General features: G+C 40.5%; 1 protein-coding gene across 4 annotated transcripts in view; it reads left to right on the forward strand.

Moving 5' to 3' along the window:
* Window positions 1-20,147, forward strand: part of STARD13 (StAR related lipid transfer domain containing 13) — a 302,653-nt gene that overhangs the window by 79,799 nt on the left and 202,707 nt on the right. For all 4 annotated transcript variants that reach the window (XM_069808019.1, XM_069808018.1, XM_069808020.1 and 1 more), the window contains one exon: window positions 3,219-3,353. In XM_069808019.1, the coding sequence (XP_069664120.1) occupies window positions 3,219-3,353 (135 nt within the window). The remainder of the gene's footprint in view (window positions 1-3,218; window positions 3,354-20,147) is intronic.

Consider the following 20,147-nt stretch of genomic DNA (forward strand, 5'->3'; position numbering starts at 1 on the left):
TGGAGCATTCAATGAACAGCATGTAGCATGTAGATAGCAGAAAAACAAATCCAAACAGACAATGTTTTCAAATGCCCTTTGATAAATAAGAACAAAGTCATCAAAAGTGGTTGCATAGAGAATGCCAACACCAGCATCCCAGATGCTTGTGCTTCTCTTACTGAAGCCTAGTGGCAAGACAGCTTCTGAGTACAGAGGCCAGGTCTTTGGGCACAGCCTTCTTTCTGGGGCATATCCCCCCACCAAAAGCCTGCGCTAGTGATAAAGAGCTGGTCATGCTCGCTATGCTCATAAAATCTACCTCCGAGCCAGTCTCACTGGTCTTGGCACACTTGTTTCCCTTACCAATAGTTGCATCTGTCTGGATAAGTCCAAAAAGATTTTAAGGATGTTTCTAACATCAATGCCAAAATTACCATTTTCCTGAATGTGATATTTGAGCAGTTACACTCCTCTTCATCAGGTCATGTCTTCTTCCCACTCTGAAGCGAGAGAGCTTGCTTCATTTTAATTGTCTACAGACAGCCAAACATGTGAATCAGGCTTATTTTTATTGTGGCCTTATTTGGCAGACTGGAAATGTCCTTTAAACCTCCAAGAGCCAATTTCACTACAGGAGCTGGAGAGGTCATTTAACACAAAGGTCTTCCTGATGGGACCAGCAAGATCAGAGCAAGAAAACAGGGACAATCTGTTGTGGAACTGATGATAGGATGCTGTTTGCTGTCTCCTGCAAAGGTATTTGTAGGACAAGGGAATCGTCTGCCCTCATTTAAATTTAAGAGTAATTTGCCTCAAAATGGGTTGACCTTAGTCTTCCCATATAGTCAAAGAAAAGAAATACGTCCTCCTAAATCTCTCCATGAATTTACTGTGAAGAGCAAGATTTTGCAAATCACAACATGACAGTTGCAGTGGAAAAAAAGAACAAACTCTTGTTTTCATACAAGTTGTACGGGTAATTTATCTTCTATCAATTCATCCCATTTCGTCCATATTTCTTATTACAGCTTGTAATTTGTTCCACATGTATCAAATGTTTTATTCTTGTCACTCACAATGAAACTTGAATAGGACGAAGACCTATCATCTCAGACATATGTTTACTAGTAACGTTGTAGATTTGACTTCTATAAAATGATGAACCACTTACGGGTTCTCCATATTTTTTTATCCTACTTTGATTATATAAACTGGGAACTCATGCAAGAAATCATGATTGAAAATTGTTTTGGTTGAAGTGCTCACAGATGCAAGGCCAACATGTAGACCTGAGGTCTCTGAAGTAGGTGACTACTGTATGAGTGGCAGCATGTTTGTTGGAGCTGCTGCTCAGAAAATTTGTCTCTTGAGGGTGTGGGCAAGTTTTAACAGATGACAGTATTTATTTCTTATGGCAAATGCTGTGCCTCAGAAATATGTTTTGCAATTTAATCGCTAAGTTGAGCCAGTTGGTTTCCTACTGAAGGATTTTTCATCTGTTCGTGGAAGTAAGTCTTCAATATTTTATTATTTTTTAAGTTTTCTATTGTGAGGGTATCTGTTATTAATAATACTCGACTGAACACAATTTTTGCAGGAGGAAGTGTAAATATTTGGTAATGAAAATAGTCTGGGTGAATAAATGTTATGGGACTGGGTGAGAGTAGGGGGTCTTGCAGTATTTTGGTGAACAAATTTAAGGTGTTTTCTAAAACATAATAACTTTTAGATGAATGGTAAGAGGTGGTCTGTCTTTACGTCTGTGTAAACTGCAAGCTACTGCTGGTCAGTTTTTTATAGGGAAATAGTATGGGGCAGTAACGCTGGCTGGATGACTCAGTATCTGATCCAGAAAAGATATTAAAAATACTTATCTGTCATCACATTATTTTCTGAAACATTCTGTCACCAATGTTAGAAGTATATGGTTTAAGTACAAAAAGCTGGGCTATCTGAATGTACTAACAGCAAAGCTGCTGGCTTTGGAAAACTGCCATTAATAGTACTGCTCCTCTAAAACCTGTACATTTCCTATGAAAAATGTCCTTAGCAATATAGAAGGAGGTACTTCATAAATGAGGCAGCAGAGATAAAACACTCTTGCTGTAAACACTGTGTTTCCCTGTTGTTTAATGTTTCTGCTTCATTGCCATTTGATGTCTAGTACTCAGATTCAGTACAGAAAAAAGAGCAGATGTGAAGAAGGAGAATCACATTTTTCAGTTTTAGTCCTTTATTGTTCATGGATAGTGACAGAGAAATCCTGTTTGATTATAATTACCCTGTCTTATATTAGAGGTATGACTTTCATTGAACAAAACTTTGTGTTTAACTTGCACATTCTCTTAATTCTTTTGCAGTAGTATGTTATCTTCAAACTTTTTTGAGCCACGTACTGATTCTTTTGTCAGCTTTTCAAAGCCTCCTCATTTTACATCTGTAGAAATATACTAACTGGGAACTAGACAGTTCTGGTTAAGGACCAGCAGCAAATTTGTCCTCTAGTGAAGGGGAGCAGCCAGAAAATGAGCTGATTTTGATTGATTGTACCCAACAGCTTGGGACTGCAGTGCACCCGTGATTCTGGTTCCCTGATTGTTTCCAGCACGGATCCTGCTGGACTGCAGCATAGCTTGCTCCTTGCTTGCACACCTCATTGTTCTTTTGAGGCAAACTAGGATATGTGGGGGAATGTCGTGCAGTTGGTCTCTTCCTGCCATTGCGTTCAGTGTGGCCACATACACTTGGGCTCAGAGTTAGGACATACATGTTTTAAAAAATGGTGTGGGAGTAGAGCAGTTGAGTGAGATCGCCCCGGGTTTGGGGGACAAGGGAAAGTTGATTTGGAAAGTTCAGAGTCTGTAATTTGAAAATGGGACTTTGTTGGGTCTCTGTTTAAGTTAGAAAAATGAATATGAAATAAAGTTAAAAGATTGTTTTAAATAATTTGAATAAAACCATTTCTCTTTCTAAGGTAGAGGTGATTCAGTTCCTTGATATTTATTAGTTCTCCAGTTGTGTTAAGGAAACCACATAATATCTGGATGTCTGCGTTAGCAAAATATAAAAATTATGCAGCAGTGGTTTTAAGAAAAAAGATTGAGGCCAAATGTTTACCTTACATCGGAGAAAAAAAGCTTTAAAAAGATAAAATTCCAGTGTTTTTATCTTGCAGTTCACATTAAAAATATTTATGACTTGCCTTTATTTACAGGGTTTTAAAAATTCTCTTACAGTGCCCTGTTCAAGTGGAGACAGGCTTTTATGGAGATCATCAAGGAAGGGGGTCTTGGAAAAATAGAAGAGCAGACTACCAGGATCTAGACTGTTTACCTTACCCAGTGTCAACTGGAGCACGACCTAAAACTGATGTAAGTAGCTACAGCATATTTACAACATTCTCTGATTCTCAGGTTCAGTAACCTCAAAATTTACTATTTGTCATTAAAATTGGTCCTTGTGTTTCTTTGAAGTAATTTGTTCTGCAAATATTGCACTACAAGGAGGAGTTTGGTTTGCAAAACAGGTAAAGATAAAAGTTAAGTCAGTCTTGAGTTAATGAGACTCCGGGGCTGTGGGATTCATCTAATCTGATTTTAGACAACACTAATGGAAGACCTCTACATCTGGACTAGTCACTTGGATTGCCTTCATAGTCAATCGAAAGAAACAGGCACTTCTAAAGAGTAATTCATCTCATCTGGACGTTACATGTGATGGATTCCAGGCATCAGAGCCACTACTGCACCTTTTTCTTCATTGCTTATTTTAGAATTAGACTCTTAAGATTTTTAATCTGGCTGTTGGTTATGCCCAATTCAGGGTGCATTCCACCCAGCATTCTCTGTAAGCAGAGGTGTTCAGCTCTGGAGGCTTAGTTAAGCCCTATTTCTAACCAATAGCAATATTTATTTTGTTTTTTTCACAAGGTGATGCTGTAGTCTGCAATGAAAGTCCGTTAAAATCTATCAGAGGCTTTTCTCAAAAGGCTTTGATTCACTTTCTCAATGGCTAAATGTAAGCTATTTTAGGATCAGTGTCTTGGTTCCAAAATGCAGATGGGTTTTGCCTCTCAGTTTTAAATTTCTTGGGTGCCAGCAGTTTCTATGATCATCACACAACGTAAAAATGGCTGCACTGGATTGAATCATAGGTACTTATAGTCCAGTATCCTTTCTTTGGCAGTGGCCAACATTGGATGTTCAGGAAAGAAATGTAAGAACAGGATAAGCAGATAGTAAGCTGTCTCAGCTTTCTTTGAGGTATTTATTGTGCAGATGCATTGAAGCCAGACGCTATATTGCAGTTTTGTAATTAATAGCCCCCAAGGGTCTTTTTTGCCTATAATCGTCTTTTGTATTCATTTGTATTTATTTGTTTTTTGATATTCAAAGTATCTTGTAGTAGTAAGTTCCAAAGTTTAATTGTGGAATATGTGAAAAAACACTTCTTTCTTGTTGTAAGTTTGCTACAGGATTATTAATTTGGCTGTAATGCTTGTACTGTGAAAAACTGAGTCTTGGGAATCTTGTAGGAACTAGTGAACACCTGAGACTGGGGGTTTTCAGTGTGTCTGACTGTATTTATTGGTATTGAATTTTATCTGTCTGCTTATCTTACGCTCATTCAGCATCATGAGGTCCTTTTGCAGCAATTGGTAGTCAGGTTTTGTTTTTATTAACCTCTGTAATTTAATATCATCAGAAGACACTGTCTCTTTTTATTCCTCCATTTTTCCAGTTCATTTATGAGTATATTGAACATATATCTGTGAGACTGTCAGGTAATATCCATCCACTGTAAAAGAAAACAACCAATTATTCCTAACCTTTTTTTTCACTTTTAGTTAGCAATGAAAAGACATTTTTATTTCTTGGCCTCTTTTTTGTTGTTTGTCCTTGACAGCATAGTTTGAGTCTGATAGAGAACTTCATCCGAAGGTTTTTGAAATGGAAGTACATTGTGTCAGCCAAATCACCCATATCTGCATGATCATTCAAAGAACTTGGCCTCCAAAAGCCATGCTTACACTTCCCTGTTAGCCTGTGTGTTTATTCCGTTCTTAAGCATACTTTCTGGTAATTTTCTGCCATGCGTATCAGTCCTACTAGCATCTCTTCCACAAACAGCTTCAGAGGCATTTTCAGATACAGGCATCACATATGCCACCCTCCATTCCTCCGATCCCAAAGCCAATAGGTTTTAGCATTAATTACACATTAAGGCAATAGCTCAGCAGCTCTCTTTCTCCTGATAAGGTGCTTATTTCAAGTTATCTATGTAATTTTGATTAAAGCAAAATCTATTATATTAAAGGTATCTTTAAAACTGTCATAACTGTTCATCTACCAAAGAATGATATGCATGCCACCATACAAATTCTGTATTTCATTAAATGATCCTGCTCCTGTTCACTGAAATGGAAGTTTGAAGGTGGGCTCCATTTGCTTACTAATTGAAAAAATTACTCTCTTCCTACTAGCTATTTCCTTTCCTTAGAAAATAAGTTTGCTGTTTTCCATTTCTGCAAAAGCACAAACATTTGTTCTGTTTTGTCGCTTGTTCTAGTTGGAATAGATGGTAGAATTCAGTAAAAAGATACTTGACAACTTTATTTGTTTTTTACCTCAGCTGAATGTTTAGACATGTACAAGTATGGTTGCTTAACTGCCTTCCCGCTAATACTCTGTAAAGTGACGTTGCAGTAATACTGTTGTTTGGCTAGAAGTATGTGGGAGAGAAGGCACAGAAAGTAGGTTTGGGAGTTTTTTTTCTTTTCTGAAGTCTACATTTCTCTTTTTGTTGAAATTCAGGAAATGCTAGTACAATAAATAGCAGTTCCGTGAATCTTCATCAGTACAGTCCATGTATTGTATCAAATGTTTTTGTAATACTGTAGTAACAACAGTGTAATGAGAAAGTACTACTATTGCTTAGGGCACTGTCTACTCTAGAAACCTACTGGAGACACAGAATTTCTTTAGAAATTAATGGGCTGTTTTTTGAATTGGCCAGTGCTTTAAATTAGGGATAAATGTTGAAACTGGGTGTTTGCAAATTTAATTTGGGAGAGTAGATCATTTTACTTCTTTCGAAGTGCTACTTTTGGTGTATGTGCTATATTTCAGGCAAATACAAATAATGCCATGTCTAGCTCTGGGCATTCAGTCTGCATGAGTCTGTCATGTCTCTCCAATACCTGAATTTTCACCACTTATTCTTTAAGATACAGACTTTTCCATATTTTTTTAAAAAGGGCGTGCCAAAGTTACTTTTGTAACAGTAAAGAGGATGGATCCAGATGACAAAAGGCCTCATTCCTTCTGTGTCACACCCAGGTTGCATCCGTTTAACTCCCATGATCCAATTGGTATAATACATAACTTGGGAGTAACACAGAGATAAATCAGATCTGTTGTATTTTGATGAGCTAGTTTTTCTTCTCTTCCAATTTTTTTATGAGTCAAGAGGTCAAAAAGAGCTTATCTGTCTCCGCTCCCCAGGAGCTCATATACCCAGGTGTTTAGAGAACCAAATACTCCATAACTTATTGAGATTAGCAAATATAGCAGAGAAGACCAATGTCAGATATAGCAGAGATGCTGTATGTAAAGAATAATATGCAGAGAGTTATGCAGGACACAGCTGTTCAATTCTCAATAGAAGGCAGTGATGTTAGCTGCACAATTTCATGGATCCCAACTAAGCTGGTGGATTAAAAGTTGCAGTGAAGGTTTCTCTGGCAAACTTGTGTCACAGTAGGTATTCTGTTTATATGCCTTTAAAATATGACTCACACTTGTTACAACATTTTGAGAGAATAATAGTGAAAATCATGGGTTTAGGGCAATGATGTGTCATGTCATGTCTCCCTTCCCTCCTTCCCCCCCCAAAAAATTGCTTCACTGGAACATTATCTGTGAGATACTAAAGGAAATACGTACCTGAGGTGGTAGGGAAGCCAGGTGCCTGAGGGACAAACGGTAAAGTTTCACCTGACAAATGCTGGCATTTGTAAGTCTGTGCCTACATCACAGAGATTCCATTAATGGAGAAGAAAAAGCACTTCTACAGCAAGATCCGTCTCGCCCTGAATGTGGGTCACCTGGCTGAAGCGCTTTGTGCCCCCACAGTGCTGCTGGTGGTTGGTTGAGTATTTGAAGAGGCTGGAGTGACTGGCTGAGGCATAGGAGCCAGAGCTGGGTGAGTTACGTCCCTCCTATGGCGTGTAAGTTACGCTCTGGCATTTGATGGGCAGTGCCTACCTCTCTGTGTGCTGAGCAGAGGAAGCTTTGAGACCTGGCTGGTCTAACTTAACGCATCGAATACCAGGTGGTGTGAAAACCCTCTAGCTCTTGCAGATAACACGATATCCTCTGCAGTGTGCCCTCTGTGAATTAGTAAGGAAGCAAAACTTCATATATTGTTAACAAGGTGGGTTTTTTCCTTTATCTGTGGTAAGTCTGCTTTTATGTTTTCTTTTTAAGTACAGTTGATGAGCACAGTTTTGATTCCTCATGGCTTAGTTCCACAGATAGCTTGAGCTCATTAAAACTGAGGGGGCTAAAATTAATCATTTTGTAGGTTTTGGGCTTGTTTTAACCTGGATTCTCGGTCTGGTTCACTGCTTAGCCACATGAATATGTAGGCTGGTGCAAGAGAAGGTCGGAGTGGCTGGAGATGAGACAGGGTGAACTGCTTCTTTTAGCATCAGCGCTAGCTTCTGATAGCTTAAATTGTTTGCAGAACTATAGTTTATCTGTGCTAAGCTACTTGATTCAGAAAATGGGAAGCAAAACAGTGCCTTGTAACCCACATGACTGAAAAGTGTTTGTGATTCTTTTAAGAAGATATTATTCTTTTTTTTCTGAGAAATGTTATTTGATGCTATAAACGATGTCTCAGAGTTTAGGTCACAGGTTCCAGAGAAGTCTGATATCTTCTGACATTGTTTAGAAATGTAAAACTAATAATACCGTAATCTATGACTATAGTAGTCATTATCTCTCTGTAGGCAGTGTGATGCCTGCCTGACCTTCTGACGTTGTTTGGGGCCAGAGAAATTCAAAAGTAAAAACAGCTGAAGGAAAATCAGAATCACTGTGTTTCTCATGCACTACTTGTTCAGTATTGCTGCCCCTGGACCAGCAGGAATTAGAGATTATTCCATTAGTGAGCGTGTGTGACAAGCCTTTTATCAAATAGCTGCCAACGTCCAGTGCAGAAGGAAGTTACAATGTGAGTACTCATAACAGTTTGTGTTTCTAAGTACTCTTTTGGAATGTGAGGTTCTTAAAGTATTTACAAACCTTAGGCTAATCCTTCATTTCTCCGTGAAATATGTAAGCAGAATCTTCATTTACATCCGAGATTAGAAGATAAGTGTGTATAACCTGGCTCTGAAATAAGTTCCGCACACTATCACTGCTGCATGTTGTCATAAATTTATCAGTTCTTGGTACAATTTACAGCAGCAGTTACATCCATTATCTAGTAGGGTGTGTTTCCCTAGGTGAAGGTTAGGCAGATCATGCTTTACTCTGACCTTGGCCCCCATTGACAAAGTTGATAGTAAAGCCCTGAGAAGACTTGTGCAACCTCAGGGCAAAGATTTTCTGCCTCAGGGAGCTCTCTGCCTGGCCACTTTATATGACCCATGAAGTGCAAGATGAACAAGCCTGGACCTGAGTGATGGAGACATAGCGTTTGATACTGCATTTTCTCAGAGATGATGTGCTTGAAGACACAGTTATTTGGCTTTGTTGGAGCTGAAGATTTCTGTCAATACTTCATCTAAATGTGCTTGTAAAAGTAACATAGCTCATGCAGGTAAGAGATGCAGAAATCTTTGTAGAAACGAGGTCCTCATTGACTTTCTCAGAGTTGTACTTGTTGGTTGCAGCATGGTCGAGCAGAATGTATACACAGTCTGTGGTTTTGCTGCCAAATCATCCTTCCTCATAAAGAGTGCTAACTCCAATTGTTCCCATTCTTGCAAAACCAAATTTCAAACTGTGTCTTTTAGTCATGTGAATTGCTTTCCTGTGTATCATTAATGTTGATTTTAATGATATCAGCAAATTAGCTCTCCAGCATAGACACGGGTAGCCTGAAACATCATCTTTGCAGAATTTTTCTTCTTGCTTTCAGTACTTAATGCGACCAGTATCCCGCTGGGACAGAGGCATGGTGAAATAGTCAGATAATGTGACCCATTCTGCTTCCAGCTCTACCCCGTCACGGTGGACTTTCTCACCTCTGAACAGGACGGCTGCCGTTCCATTCTTCTCCTGCTCTGCCCGCACAGTGAGATGACCCTTCTTGCCCAGGAGCACTCTAGACTTGCAGGCATTTCTGAGACAATCAAGTGCTCCTGAAAGACAGAATCTTCCCTGCTTTAAGATGAACTAGTTTTTTGGTAGTAGAGGAATTCATTGTCCCAGGGAAAGCCTGTACTAGCTCTAGCAAAAAACAGGCTAATAGGGAGTGAAGGGCAGATGGCTTCCTTCCCATTTTTAACAGCGAGAGCTATATATTCCAATATATATAACTAATACTCCAGGCTTTCTCACCCACTTTGTTTCTAGTGCACCTGACGGCACTCTGGCCACAGTCTGCTCCCAGCAAGGAGTGGTTGCAAACATAAGAGCCCAGCATAGCCCCTTCTCTTTTCCCTTTTGTCTTTATTCCCTCCTCCCGTCAGTCAGCTCCTTCACACAAAGCTGTCTGTGAACCAGGCAACACTCTGCTTACACGTTACGCTGAAATCATGACGCCACGTCAAGTCTCAGAGAACAGGGGAAGCTCAGTATAAATTTTAGCTTTGCTCAATGTAAATATTTTGTACATGAATGGATAAACTTTCAAAAACTTCTGAAAGGAAAACTAGCAGATTAAAATCTCATGTAATACATCTTCTAAACAGTCCTAGATTCCAGGTCTAAATTCTCAGTCGGCCCATCTCTTGCAGATCAGTGAAACCTCAGTGGAAATAGGATCAGGCTTAGTAAATCAGGAAGATGTAAATATACCAAAACAGCAAACACTAAATCTGTCTCACTGAGCAGATTGAGTATCTGAGTAGCTTTTGCAGAGTTGATGCCAAGGACTGAGTGTCTCAGGGGTTCAGTTCTGATGGTGGCAGAAGGAAGCCCTGAATTAGAAAAGGCAGGTGAATAGTATACAGTTATTGTGTTGATCAGCAGTGGCTAATAACAAACTGTCTCATTACACATGCTTACTGATCTTTATATCTAAAATTACCATAAAGAGGTCACAGGGCCAGTTGGTAGGCCACTGCCTTTTCAGTTTAGAAATGACATCTTGAGCTGTGGGTCCCTTTTAACAATGCTTAGAAATTTTAAACTGAAACTTGGCATTGCAGTGTTCATATATAATATTAAGAAATGCTGTTGTATTATTATAAAATTTTTTTTTTGAGGGAGGACAGGATTGTTAGCTGTTAATTTTATTGCAGCTTCTCCTTGGAATTTTGCTTTTGCATTTATCTGATTAGAATTAAAAAGGGGTTGTTTTGTTTGGAGTTTACTTTCTTTTGTGTTTTAGCAGTCCTGTCTTCACTAGTACAAGAACAGACCGAAGAAACAGAAGTCGTCCCAAACACACACAGCCCAAAAACTTCTTCCAAATGCACGTTTATAGATCATCTTACTTATTCTGATTTACCATGTACCTTTTCAATTTTGCTCAAAGTACTTTAGTGAGGAGACTCCAATATCTTGCACCACAGCTACTCTGCATGTAGGTGGTTGGATAGCGAAAGGATGGTTTTGTTTCTTGGTGGAATCCTGAACTCCAAATGGACTGAAAAGCCCCTGTCTTGTTGATTGATGAGACTCTTGAGATGTTAGTGTCAGTTCCAAGGAAATGAAATCTTTTAGATCATTCTGATTCATTTAGGAGCAAATTGTGGTGTGTTTCAGAACTGAACGAAAAGTATTTGTTGAATAGTTTGGCAAATTTTACAACGTTCCTTAAATAAAATATTTAACATACTTTTTTTCTTAATTTTTAGCTCAGTTCCATTTTTTTGTGATAAAAATGTTGAAGTCAGCTGAAGATGATAATCCTAACGTAGCTATACAGCAGTTAATATTACCTTGAACTGTTATGGCTAAATCACTCAATCTATGGAAACATTTATTCAATTTAAAATTACACTAACAGTATGCTTTTTACACAGTATTTTGCATCAGATTCATTATTTGAATTTAGTTTTCATAAGGATTATTTGGAGGCAAGGGACATGCTTTGTGCATTTTTATTTTTCTTAAACTCATTGAGTTATCTGTGTAAGAAAAGAAAGAGCTTCTTTATCCTTATTCATAAAATGGCTTTGAGAAATAATTTAACAATATTTAATTATTCTTGGATGGATGTGGACAAGATCATTTATGTGTGGGTTTTTTGTGTACAATATAAAGTAAAATTGAAGTTTCCAACTCATTTTGGAGTAAAGTTCATTTCATGTAGTTCAAAAGGTGTATGAAGTCCAAATCTGTACTGGGAGGAGACTAGAATTGGTTGTTTTTATTGCTCGGCATTACATGGCTATTTATGTAGTTCGAACTGATAATGTCTGTTTATGTTGTAAGAAGAGCTTTGAACAAGCAAGTGACTGCGGGAGCAGTTGGGAAATAGAGGTGACCCACCTCTGCAGGGGCAGCCAGCGGGTCCACCAGGGACGGCAACAGCAGCAGAGCAGCTGGGCTTGCTGGTGATTTCACGAAAACCCCAGGAGCAGAGACTGCCAGTGAAATACATTGAGTGAGCACTTTTCTGAGCCAGCCCAGCCCCGTCTCGTAATAACTGTCTCAAGCTCACTCCGTGAGATTTGCCGCCGAGGTCCAGCTGTAGTGACGAAATGAGAGCTGCAGACAGGCATGGATTAATTAGTATATGCATCCCAAATTAAGCCTACGTATGCTACTTGGCTTTTATAGACATACTTATCACATGTAAATTGAAATATTCAGTATTCTAGAATGACATTTGTTGTTATGGTAATTTTCAGATCTTCTAGCTGAATTCTTTTGCAGAAACTATAATGCAAGGTACCAGTACTCTTCAGTGCTTGTTTTTTGTGTTATATTTCTGATCACGCTGACTATTTGCAGGAACACAATCACATTTCGTAATAGTGCAATCTTGTTAATTATAGACACTAAAATTGCTGACTTACATTGCAGTGTTCGTACACAGCCTCAGAAATGCATTGCTTTTCAAGGACAGACAAACGTCCTGATTCTTTGTCAGCAGATGTGGGATGCAAGCTGTCACAATAAGAATCTCTATAAATGCATAACAAGAAGTGATCGGGAACTGTACCAGTAAATTATACCATGTGTATGCAAATATAAAGAGAGGTAACCTTACTTCCATACAGTTAACTTTATACTCAATGGAGTGCAAAAGGGAGACAATTTCTCTCTCTCTTTTCTTCTGTTTGCGTGTTTTATACCAGCAGCTGGGCTCATGCTTTTGGATGCAACACACTCTATTTAATTGGGTGACAGTACAATTTTCTACTACATTTTGTAGCAGCCACAGAAAAGAACAGGCAATAGAGTACACCGGCTCCCACGGGTGAGATTGGCAGGCATGTGCTGGATTGGACCCTACCAGACTGTCTGTTGTAGTTTTGTTTGTGGGATTTGTAGAGCACAGTTTTCTTCAGGGAGGTATGTACAATCATACTTCATCCGTCTACCTATCTTGTCAGGTTTTTGCTTCCTCTTTTTCTGGCCCTGTGGTATATTTGTTACAACAGCATGAAAAGAATGAGTGAATATGTTCTATGTGCATAGTTTTATCCAAGTCATTTCTCTTCCAGTGTAGCCATTACTCATTTTCACCATCTTGGTCCCTGTTTTGGGACTCGTGTCATTCCTATTCAGGCGGGGTTTTCTCAGCTACTTCGCATGTTGATCAGACGATGCACACGATTGAGCTGGAGCCTTTGACTTTTACAATAGTTGCTCACAGCAAGAGGAAAGTGGAGAGATTGAAATATTACCGGAGGTGTATAGTTAAAAATGTGTCCTGCCTGGACTGCCCAAGTGCTTGTGTGGTGCTTCAGAGCTTGGGTAGAGTCGGACCCCTAGTCCCACTTATGCAGTGGTGCAAAGGTCTCTCATAATACAAGCCTCCAGGCTCTTTGTACTCTGGAGAGCTTGTAGACTGCTCTCCCCTCTTTCCCACGCTAGGGAAGGAGGGACTCCATCTGTAACACACCAGAGACAGAGGCCAGCACAATGCATAGGGGGAGCATTTTTAATGCAAATGAATACAGCAAATCGTGCATCCCATGTCTCTAAAAGAGATAATCCCTCTCAAGGTACAACTTTCTCTGTGCTTCTTGCCCAACTGCCACCCCCTTGTCCTGGGATGTACAGTATCTCACAGCACTGAAATGGGATTATGCAGCCCTTTGTGTAAGTGATGTGCACGAGAGCTGGTAGGTGCAGGAAGGCCCAAGATTCTGCTTGACTTAAGCAGCTTTTTCAGACAGCTCTGTGGTTGGTTTTTTTTTTCCTCTCAGGTGTACCCAGTCATTTCCCAGGCCTTTTCTTACAGGTTTCTGTGACTCCTGCTTTCTTTTCTCAAAAAAAAAAAGATGAAAAAAAAGAAAAAAAAAGAAGAAAAAGATAGGTACATATGCATATTTTATCTCTATACATGTATATATGCATATATGTACATTAGAGAGAGAGTGAGGGAGAGATGGTTTTGATGGACTTTAGTTTTTTAACAGTAACTCTCTGTACACAGGTAGCTTGCTGTATGGTTCTGGCAGCCAGCCCCCTGGGCACTGCTGCCTCACTGAACTGTGTTTAGCTTCTCCAGAAGCCTCTGCAATGCTTCAGCTCTTTTAGAGATGGATCAGTGCTACACAGCACTTACTTTCTTATCCAGAGTGGAGCCCGTGCGTGTGTCCCGTGGGAACTGGGGAGTACGGGGCAGTGGTACGTGCCCAAGTCTCCTGTTGACCCAGTGTCATCAAGCACATCCAGAACCTGATGAGGGGCAGGGCTTCTATAAGGGCGCTTATAAGAAAGATGGGGACAGACTTTTTAGTAGGGCCTCTAGTGATAGGACAAGGGGTAATTGTTTTAAACTAAAGTAGGGTAGATTCGGACTAGATATAAAGAAGTTTTTTACGATGAGAGTGGTGAAACACTGAACAGGTTGCCCAGAGAGGTGGTCGATGCCCCATCCCTGGAAATGTTCAAGGTCAGGTTGGACGGGGCTCTGAGCAACCTGATCTAGCTGAAGATCTCCCTGCTTATTGCAGGGGGGTTGAACTAGATGACCTTAAAGGTCCCTTCCAACCCAAACGATTCTATGATTCTACACCCTATGCCTTAGATACAGTGTGAGAGCTCAGCTCCTCAGCAGCCTTCGTCATTGCTCTTGTGGAGCTCTGGACTCCCTCAGCTGGTCCCAGCAGGGAGCTGCCCCTCCCTCTCCCAAACATCTGGAGGCTTACCTGCAGAATAGAGAAATAACTCCTGAGCCACATCAATGCGCTGCCGGTGAAGCTTCCAAAGGGGGAGCGTAGCAAATCCAAGCCTGGAGCTGGTGCGTCTGAGAATCTAAGGTGAGTTGAGGGTTGGGTTTGGGTTTTATTTTTTTTTTCAGAGTGACTTTTCTGAAAGAAAAAAAAATTAAGCAAAACAAAAAGGTCTTACCAACAAAACACATAGCAAGAATGAGAAAGTAGGTTGATATTCTCCAGTGTTTCCATTTTCTTATTCATTTTCACAGAAGCCAGTTTTTCCTGTTCTAGGCAGGAGAAAGTTCAGGTGTGGAAGCCTTGCTGCTGTAATTGCCTGGTGTACACATGGGAAAACATACAAAAGTTTCAGAAAAGAAATTCTCTGCTATCATTTCTTAGTGTATGGAGGGAAGTATAACTTCAGAAAAATTATTTGCAGAAGGTTTCTATCTAGCTACCATTCAGATGGCATTTTAGTAAATTCCCAGAACTGAACACAGAGTGATAAAGTAGTGATTTTGAGATGAACTGCTAGTTGTTAGATAGGGCCTGCTGATAATCCACAGTAGGAGAAAGGTCACACATTATTTGAAACAGCCAGGTGTCGTAATTATGACCTTCTTTAAATTGGCATTACATGGTTTAAATATTACAATGACTAAGCATTTGATACAAAACCAAAGTGCTCAGAAAATAAAAGTGCCTGAAGCTTCTGTGTTCCAAAATGTCCTAATGCAGATTTTCAGATGAGCCATTAAAGTAGAGCTTGAGAACATTGTGGGTTAGCCAGCATGCTGCAAATTGAACCAAAAATTTCCAGAGGTACTTGAGTGTCTTAAAACTTGAGCTAACAAATTGGAGTTTGCATCTAGGACTGTGAATCTGGACTGAAACAGAGTTAGCACAGCCTCAGAGAGGAACTGGAGCAACCTATAGTCTGAGAGACCTCAGGAGGACTTCTAGGCTATTCCCCTGTACCAAATCCGAATCACCTATACCTGTGTCACCCTGACAAAAGTTTGTCTGGCTTCTGTTTTAAGACCCCCATTGACAGACTACAGAGCCTGTTCAGATGGTACGTTTCTGTACCCCACTTACCATTAGAAAGTTTTACTCTGCTTTCTTGCTGCAAAATGTCGTCTTCTGTTCATCACAAATTCGCAGAACAAGTTATGTTCTTATTCTTTCCCTTCTGCCTTCCTTCCTCAGGTCAATTTGGTTCACCTAGCTTTTTCTTGTAGGCCCTGGTTTCCAGACTCCTTGTTCCATCTAGTGTCTTGACCTGCACCCTAAATGTTAATTTGAGCTAGTTAAGTGTCTCACAGCTTTGCAAAAAATACAAGAGCGTTTTAGCCGTAGCAAGGCTTTTTGTAATGCACATTGACTGGTGAGTTGCATAGACACTGAAGCGGATAGTGGTATGCTATCCTGCATAAGGCAGCCATCGCCAGTACTAACAAAAGAGAAAAACAAAATAATTTGGAACTCAGAGGAGGGTAGTACAGTGATAGTGATGGCCCATCTAGGAATAACTGAAAGGGACTTCAGATGGAGGTAGACTTGCAAATTTGATGGTCCGTGTTGAAGAAATGTGTGCAAATTTGATGGTCCGTGTTGAAGAAATGTGTAGTACTCTGAGTGTACAGAAATCCAAGAACTGAGTAAATCATTACCGTTCTCTGTTGAAAGGACGCCACTTGTTTCTCAGCACAAAGGCTTCATGAAAATGATGAAATGAAAGAACAAAAGAAGAACAAAGAAGATAACCAGGCAGTCAAAAAGTCAGAGAACCTCTCTCTTTTTCCTTGGTATGCTCTTTCATCTTCTGCACAGTCATGGTTGCAAAAGTTACATCTTTCCTAGTAGTGGTATTAATTCCGGCAGCCTGCATGTCATTAGTCCTAGACTGTCCTAAGAAATGTGTTGTAGTTTGTGTTAATTGGCCAAACTTCACCTGTGGTTGTGCCTACTGTATGTGGGATCTCAGTGCAGATAAATAGAAAATTCCTTAAAACACAGTTACTACCAGACAGTGATTCCCAGGAGACCTGCAACCTGATTCAGGTGAGAAGGGAAATCCTGTTCTCCTTTAATTTCCCAGGCTGAATGCCTCCTCATTCCCTTCAGTAATTACAGCGCAGCAGGAAGCTTTGTTGATGGCGTGCACGGGGTATCTGGGAGCAATCTGAAATACCCCACGGCCAGAGGAGGATGAGATGTGGTCGGCGGGACAGAGACACGCGGGGACAGGCACAGAAGCATGCCAAGTGGCTCAGGAGGTGGCTCTCAGCCCTCTGCCTCGGCAGCGAGGTGAGGGAACGGCTCATGTCTGTGCTCAGCATCACTCTGCTGACACGCCAGTTCAGGATGTAGTGCGAAATCCAAAGCCTTGACCTCTTTTGATCACTGGGATTTTTTTTAATACATTTGGCCTTGATTAATGTATAAAAAATAGTTTACCAAAGGTTCTTGAAATTTCAGCTCAGATAATCTGCCTAATGAGATGTCTGTCTGTAGCTTTGGCTCTGTAAATTATTCTTCGCTCCTTGTTCAGGCAGTGCAATCCTAACACAACTGTGCTTTGATGTCGGACATAACTGTCTTTCTAGACTAGTGGTGATTCTGGTCTGTACAGTCGGAGCATTTGGAGATGCAAATCCTCATATTCTTACAGAATGTCTTCTGTGTTGCACTGGCTTTTCAACCAGTCATTCAGTCTGTTTACAGAGTGAATTTAGTGAGAGCTTAGACAACTAACGTAAACCTGAAGTCTGACGCAGTATGAATGTACCCCATCTTTTTAATGAACCCTTTTTAACAGGGAACCTGGTGTGGGTGATTAAGGGCGTCCCTGCACCTGCCTGTTCAACCCAGTCATAGCCCTTGTGGTGATATAAAGAAAAGAAAAAGACGTTTTGGCAATAAATGGTTATCATGAGTTTTAATCCCCAAGCCGTACTCATACCAAAGCCTCAAGGACTTCTTGCCTGCTTTCTTTGGGTGTTGTTTTCTGAAGGCGTACCTGGAGCTTCACCAAGTACATGCCTTTGAGTCCTTGTTTCACAGCAGGGATTCAACCCAGAGTCAGGACTGTCTGGTTCTATGTTGACAGAAGCTTGCACAGTTGTTGGCTTTGCTTAATTGAGGAGCCTCCTTTTGTCATAATCTCTTTGGGAGTTTTGCATGGTAGGTAGCTCTGAGTCAATTTATTGACATGTCTCTCCGCAGGGTATTTTTTTATTAAAGTCTATCAGAAGTGCTACCTTTTCTGCTGACCACTGGTTTTTATATACACCTCTTTGAGAGTGCTCCTTAGGAGATTTAGCTTGAATATACTTGTCATGCTCTACTGGGTGGCCTGTTCTTTTATACTGAGAGACACTGATTTTGGTGCTGAGCTGTCCAGCTGTGTATGCCTCTATGATGTGGAATTCCAGAACTGATTGAAATCTCATCAGCAAGAATAGTTTGTGCCTCTTGGGAAATCAGAATGTTTTCCTCCTCCCCACAGTCCTGGCTAGCCTACATCATACCTGTGGCCCCCTTCCACTTGGCTGGCACGTGTTTCACACGCTTACTGTCCAGCAACCTCCTGCAATGCCATTCAGTTAGGATGTGGCAAAGCAGAGTGTGGTGGGGTTTGTTGATTGTCTCACACAAAGTACATTGGGACAATGATTTTTTTTTTTTTTTTTTTTTTTAAATGTTATAGCTTTGGAAGTGTGTGGCCAAGGCAGTCACTGCATACGGGACAAGATTGATCTTTAGTGGGGAGTCTTACAAAGGTGGTTGTGGAAGGACTGACTCAGCCTTTTTCACAGTGGCTGTGGTGGTCATGTCCAAGGAGTGTCCATCCCTGGTTTGGGTGGGCTTCCTGGGAGTGGTCTCAGATGAAGTACTTCTGGTTTATTCACAGCAGGTGTAAGCATGATGTGATCTTATCTGAGAAGTAAATATCCATAATTCCCAGCAAATTTGAGTTACAGCCCACAGTTGTTGAAGTTCAAAAGGATTTTTTTTCACCACATCTGAGGTTCACAAAGTCGATGGTAGGATTGAATTCCATGGCTTATTGCATGATCTCAGACTAAACTAAAAACCCACAATAAGGACTAGAGGAGGTCCAGACTCCCCTGACAATAAAATTCTCTGGGCTGGTCTGGCAGGAGCAGGCATTGATATGAAGTACATGTGCATGGTAGACATGCTTATATCAAACAAGTCTGTGGTAGATTCATCCTCTGATTGCACTGTCACAGGTGCTTCATTTTTTCCGGTAAGATTTAGATTTATGTAAGTACGCAGAAGAACCATTGCTGTGAGTTTGTTTCATCTAGCAAGACTAACAACTGGACAGTGAGGTTAGCTGGTTGACAGCAACTATGAGTCTGGCATTTATCAAACTGGGAGTTTTTTTCACCCCTAAGATATGTGTTACTCCAAAATATTAAAATTATGTTAAAAAGGTCCCCCTAGCTCTGGAATGAATTACTGATATCAGACATTCTCCAGCTCTGAAGACATCAAGGTCACAATGTGGGAACAAAAATTATGTACCATATGGCACATCTAAAATATTCGGTAATTTGAAGAGAGTGTTTGCTGAAAACAAATTTCACAGCAAACCACACTGTAAATTTTCTGTAGCTTTGAAAAATCACCATGAAAGAAATAAGAGGACAAAACACTGAAATGTATACCCTGCCCTGCTTCTTGAACGTAGATTTATCAGTGAATGATTGTATTCTTTTCATTGTACAAAAGCATTCATCAGACCTTTTCAGCTATGAACTCTAATGATGATAAGCACTTTAGTGTGGGGACCTGAAAGCATTCTGTAAACAAGACTGAGTTCACATCCAGCGTTTCCTGACAGGCATTTCTGTAATAATATATTTCATCTGCTTCTGGAATTTTTGCATCCCCTGTTTTCTGTGTCAGGAGAAAAATGGCCATGTGCAAAGAGGTGAATTGCAACATTTAGATTTTTGGATCCAAGAAGGACACTTCATGTTCTTCAGTATCTTCATTTTGCAGCTGAAAGGCAGAAGGGCAGAATGCAAATGATTGCCCAGCATCCCACATGAGGTCTCTCACAGCACTGAAAGGCTCAACGGAATCTTTTGATCTTCAGTCCTGCAACATCGGTCACAAGATTGTCTTCCCTGCTGTGCAGAACTCTCTTGCATACTCCCATCAACACTTGCTTTGCTCCTTCCTGCCTAGCCCAGAATATACAAAATAACTTTCTTTGTAATCCTATTTACTCCTTCAAATTTAGTACAGTAGGGCAAGTCCTGAACCCTGCCGCCTGAGGCATTCAAGGTACTGTTGACTGATGTCCCAGTAAAATCAGTGTAGTTGCACTTTTTAGTGACTCAGCATCCCAGTAACATGGTTGACATCCAGTCGCCTCCCAGTTTACACACTGCTCTGTCTGCAAAAGCTGCATTTGCAAAGCAAGGACTCTGGCAACTAAGAAGATGCCTCACTCGGCTGGAGCACGCCGCTGAGGCTCTTAAGGGTAACCGTTCCCCTGGTTTGACTGAAAGGTGCACATTTGTGGTAGGCATTTCAACACAGCAGATCCTGGGGCATCCTGATTTCCAGTGTGCGTCGTCTGGCAGTTCTCATTCAGTTCGATCGG

The sequence above is a fragment of the Haliaeetus albicilla genome, chromosome 20 (assembly GCF_947461875.1).
Source record: "Haliaeetus albicilla chromosome 20, bHalAlb1.1, whole genome shotgun sequence".
In the NCBI taxonomy this organism is placed as follows: domain Eukaryota; kingdom Metazoa; phylum Chordata; class Aves; order Accipitriformes; family Accipitridae; genus Haliaeetus; species Haliaeetus albicilla.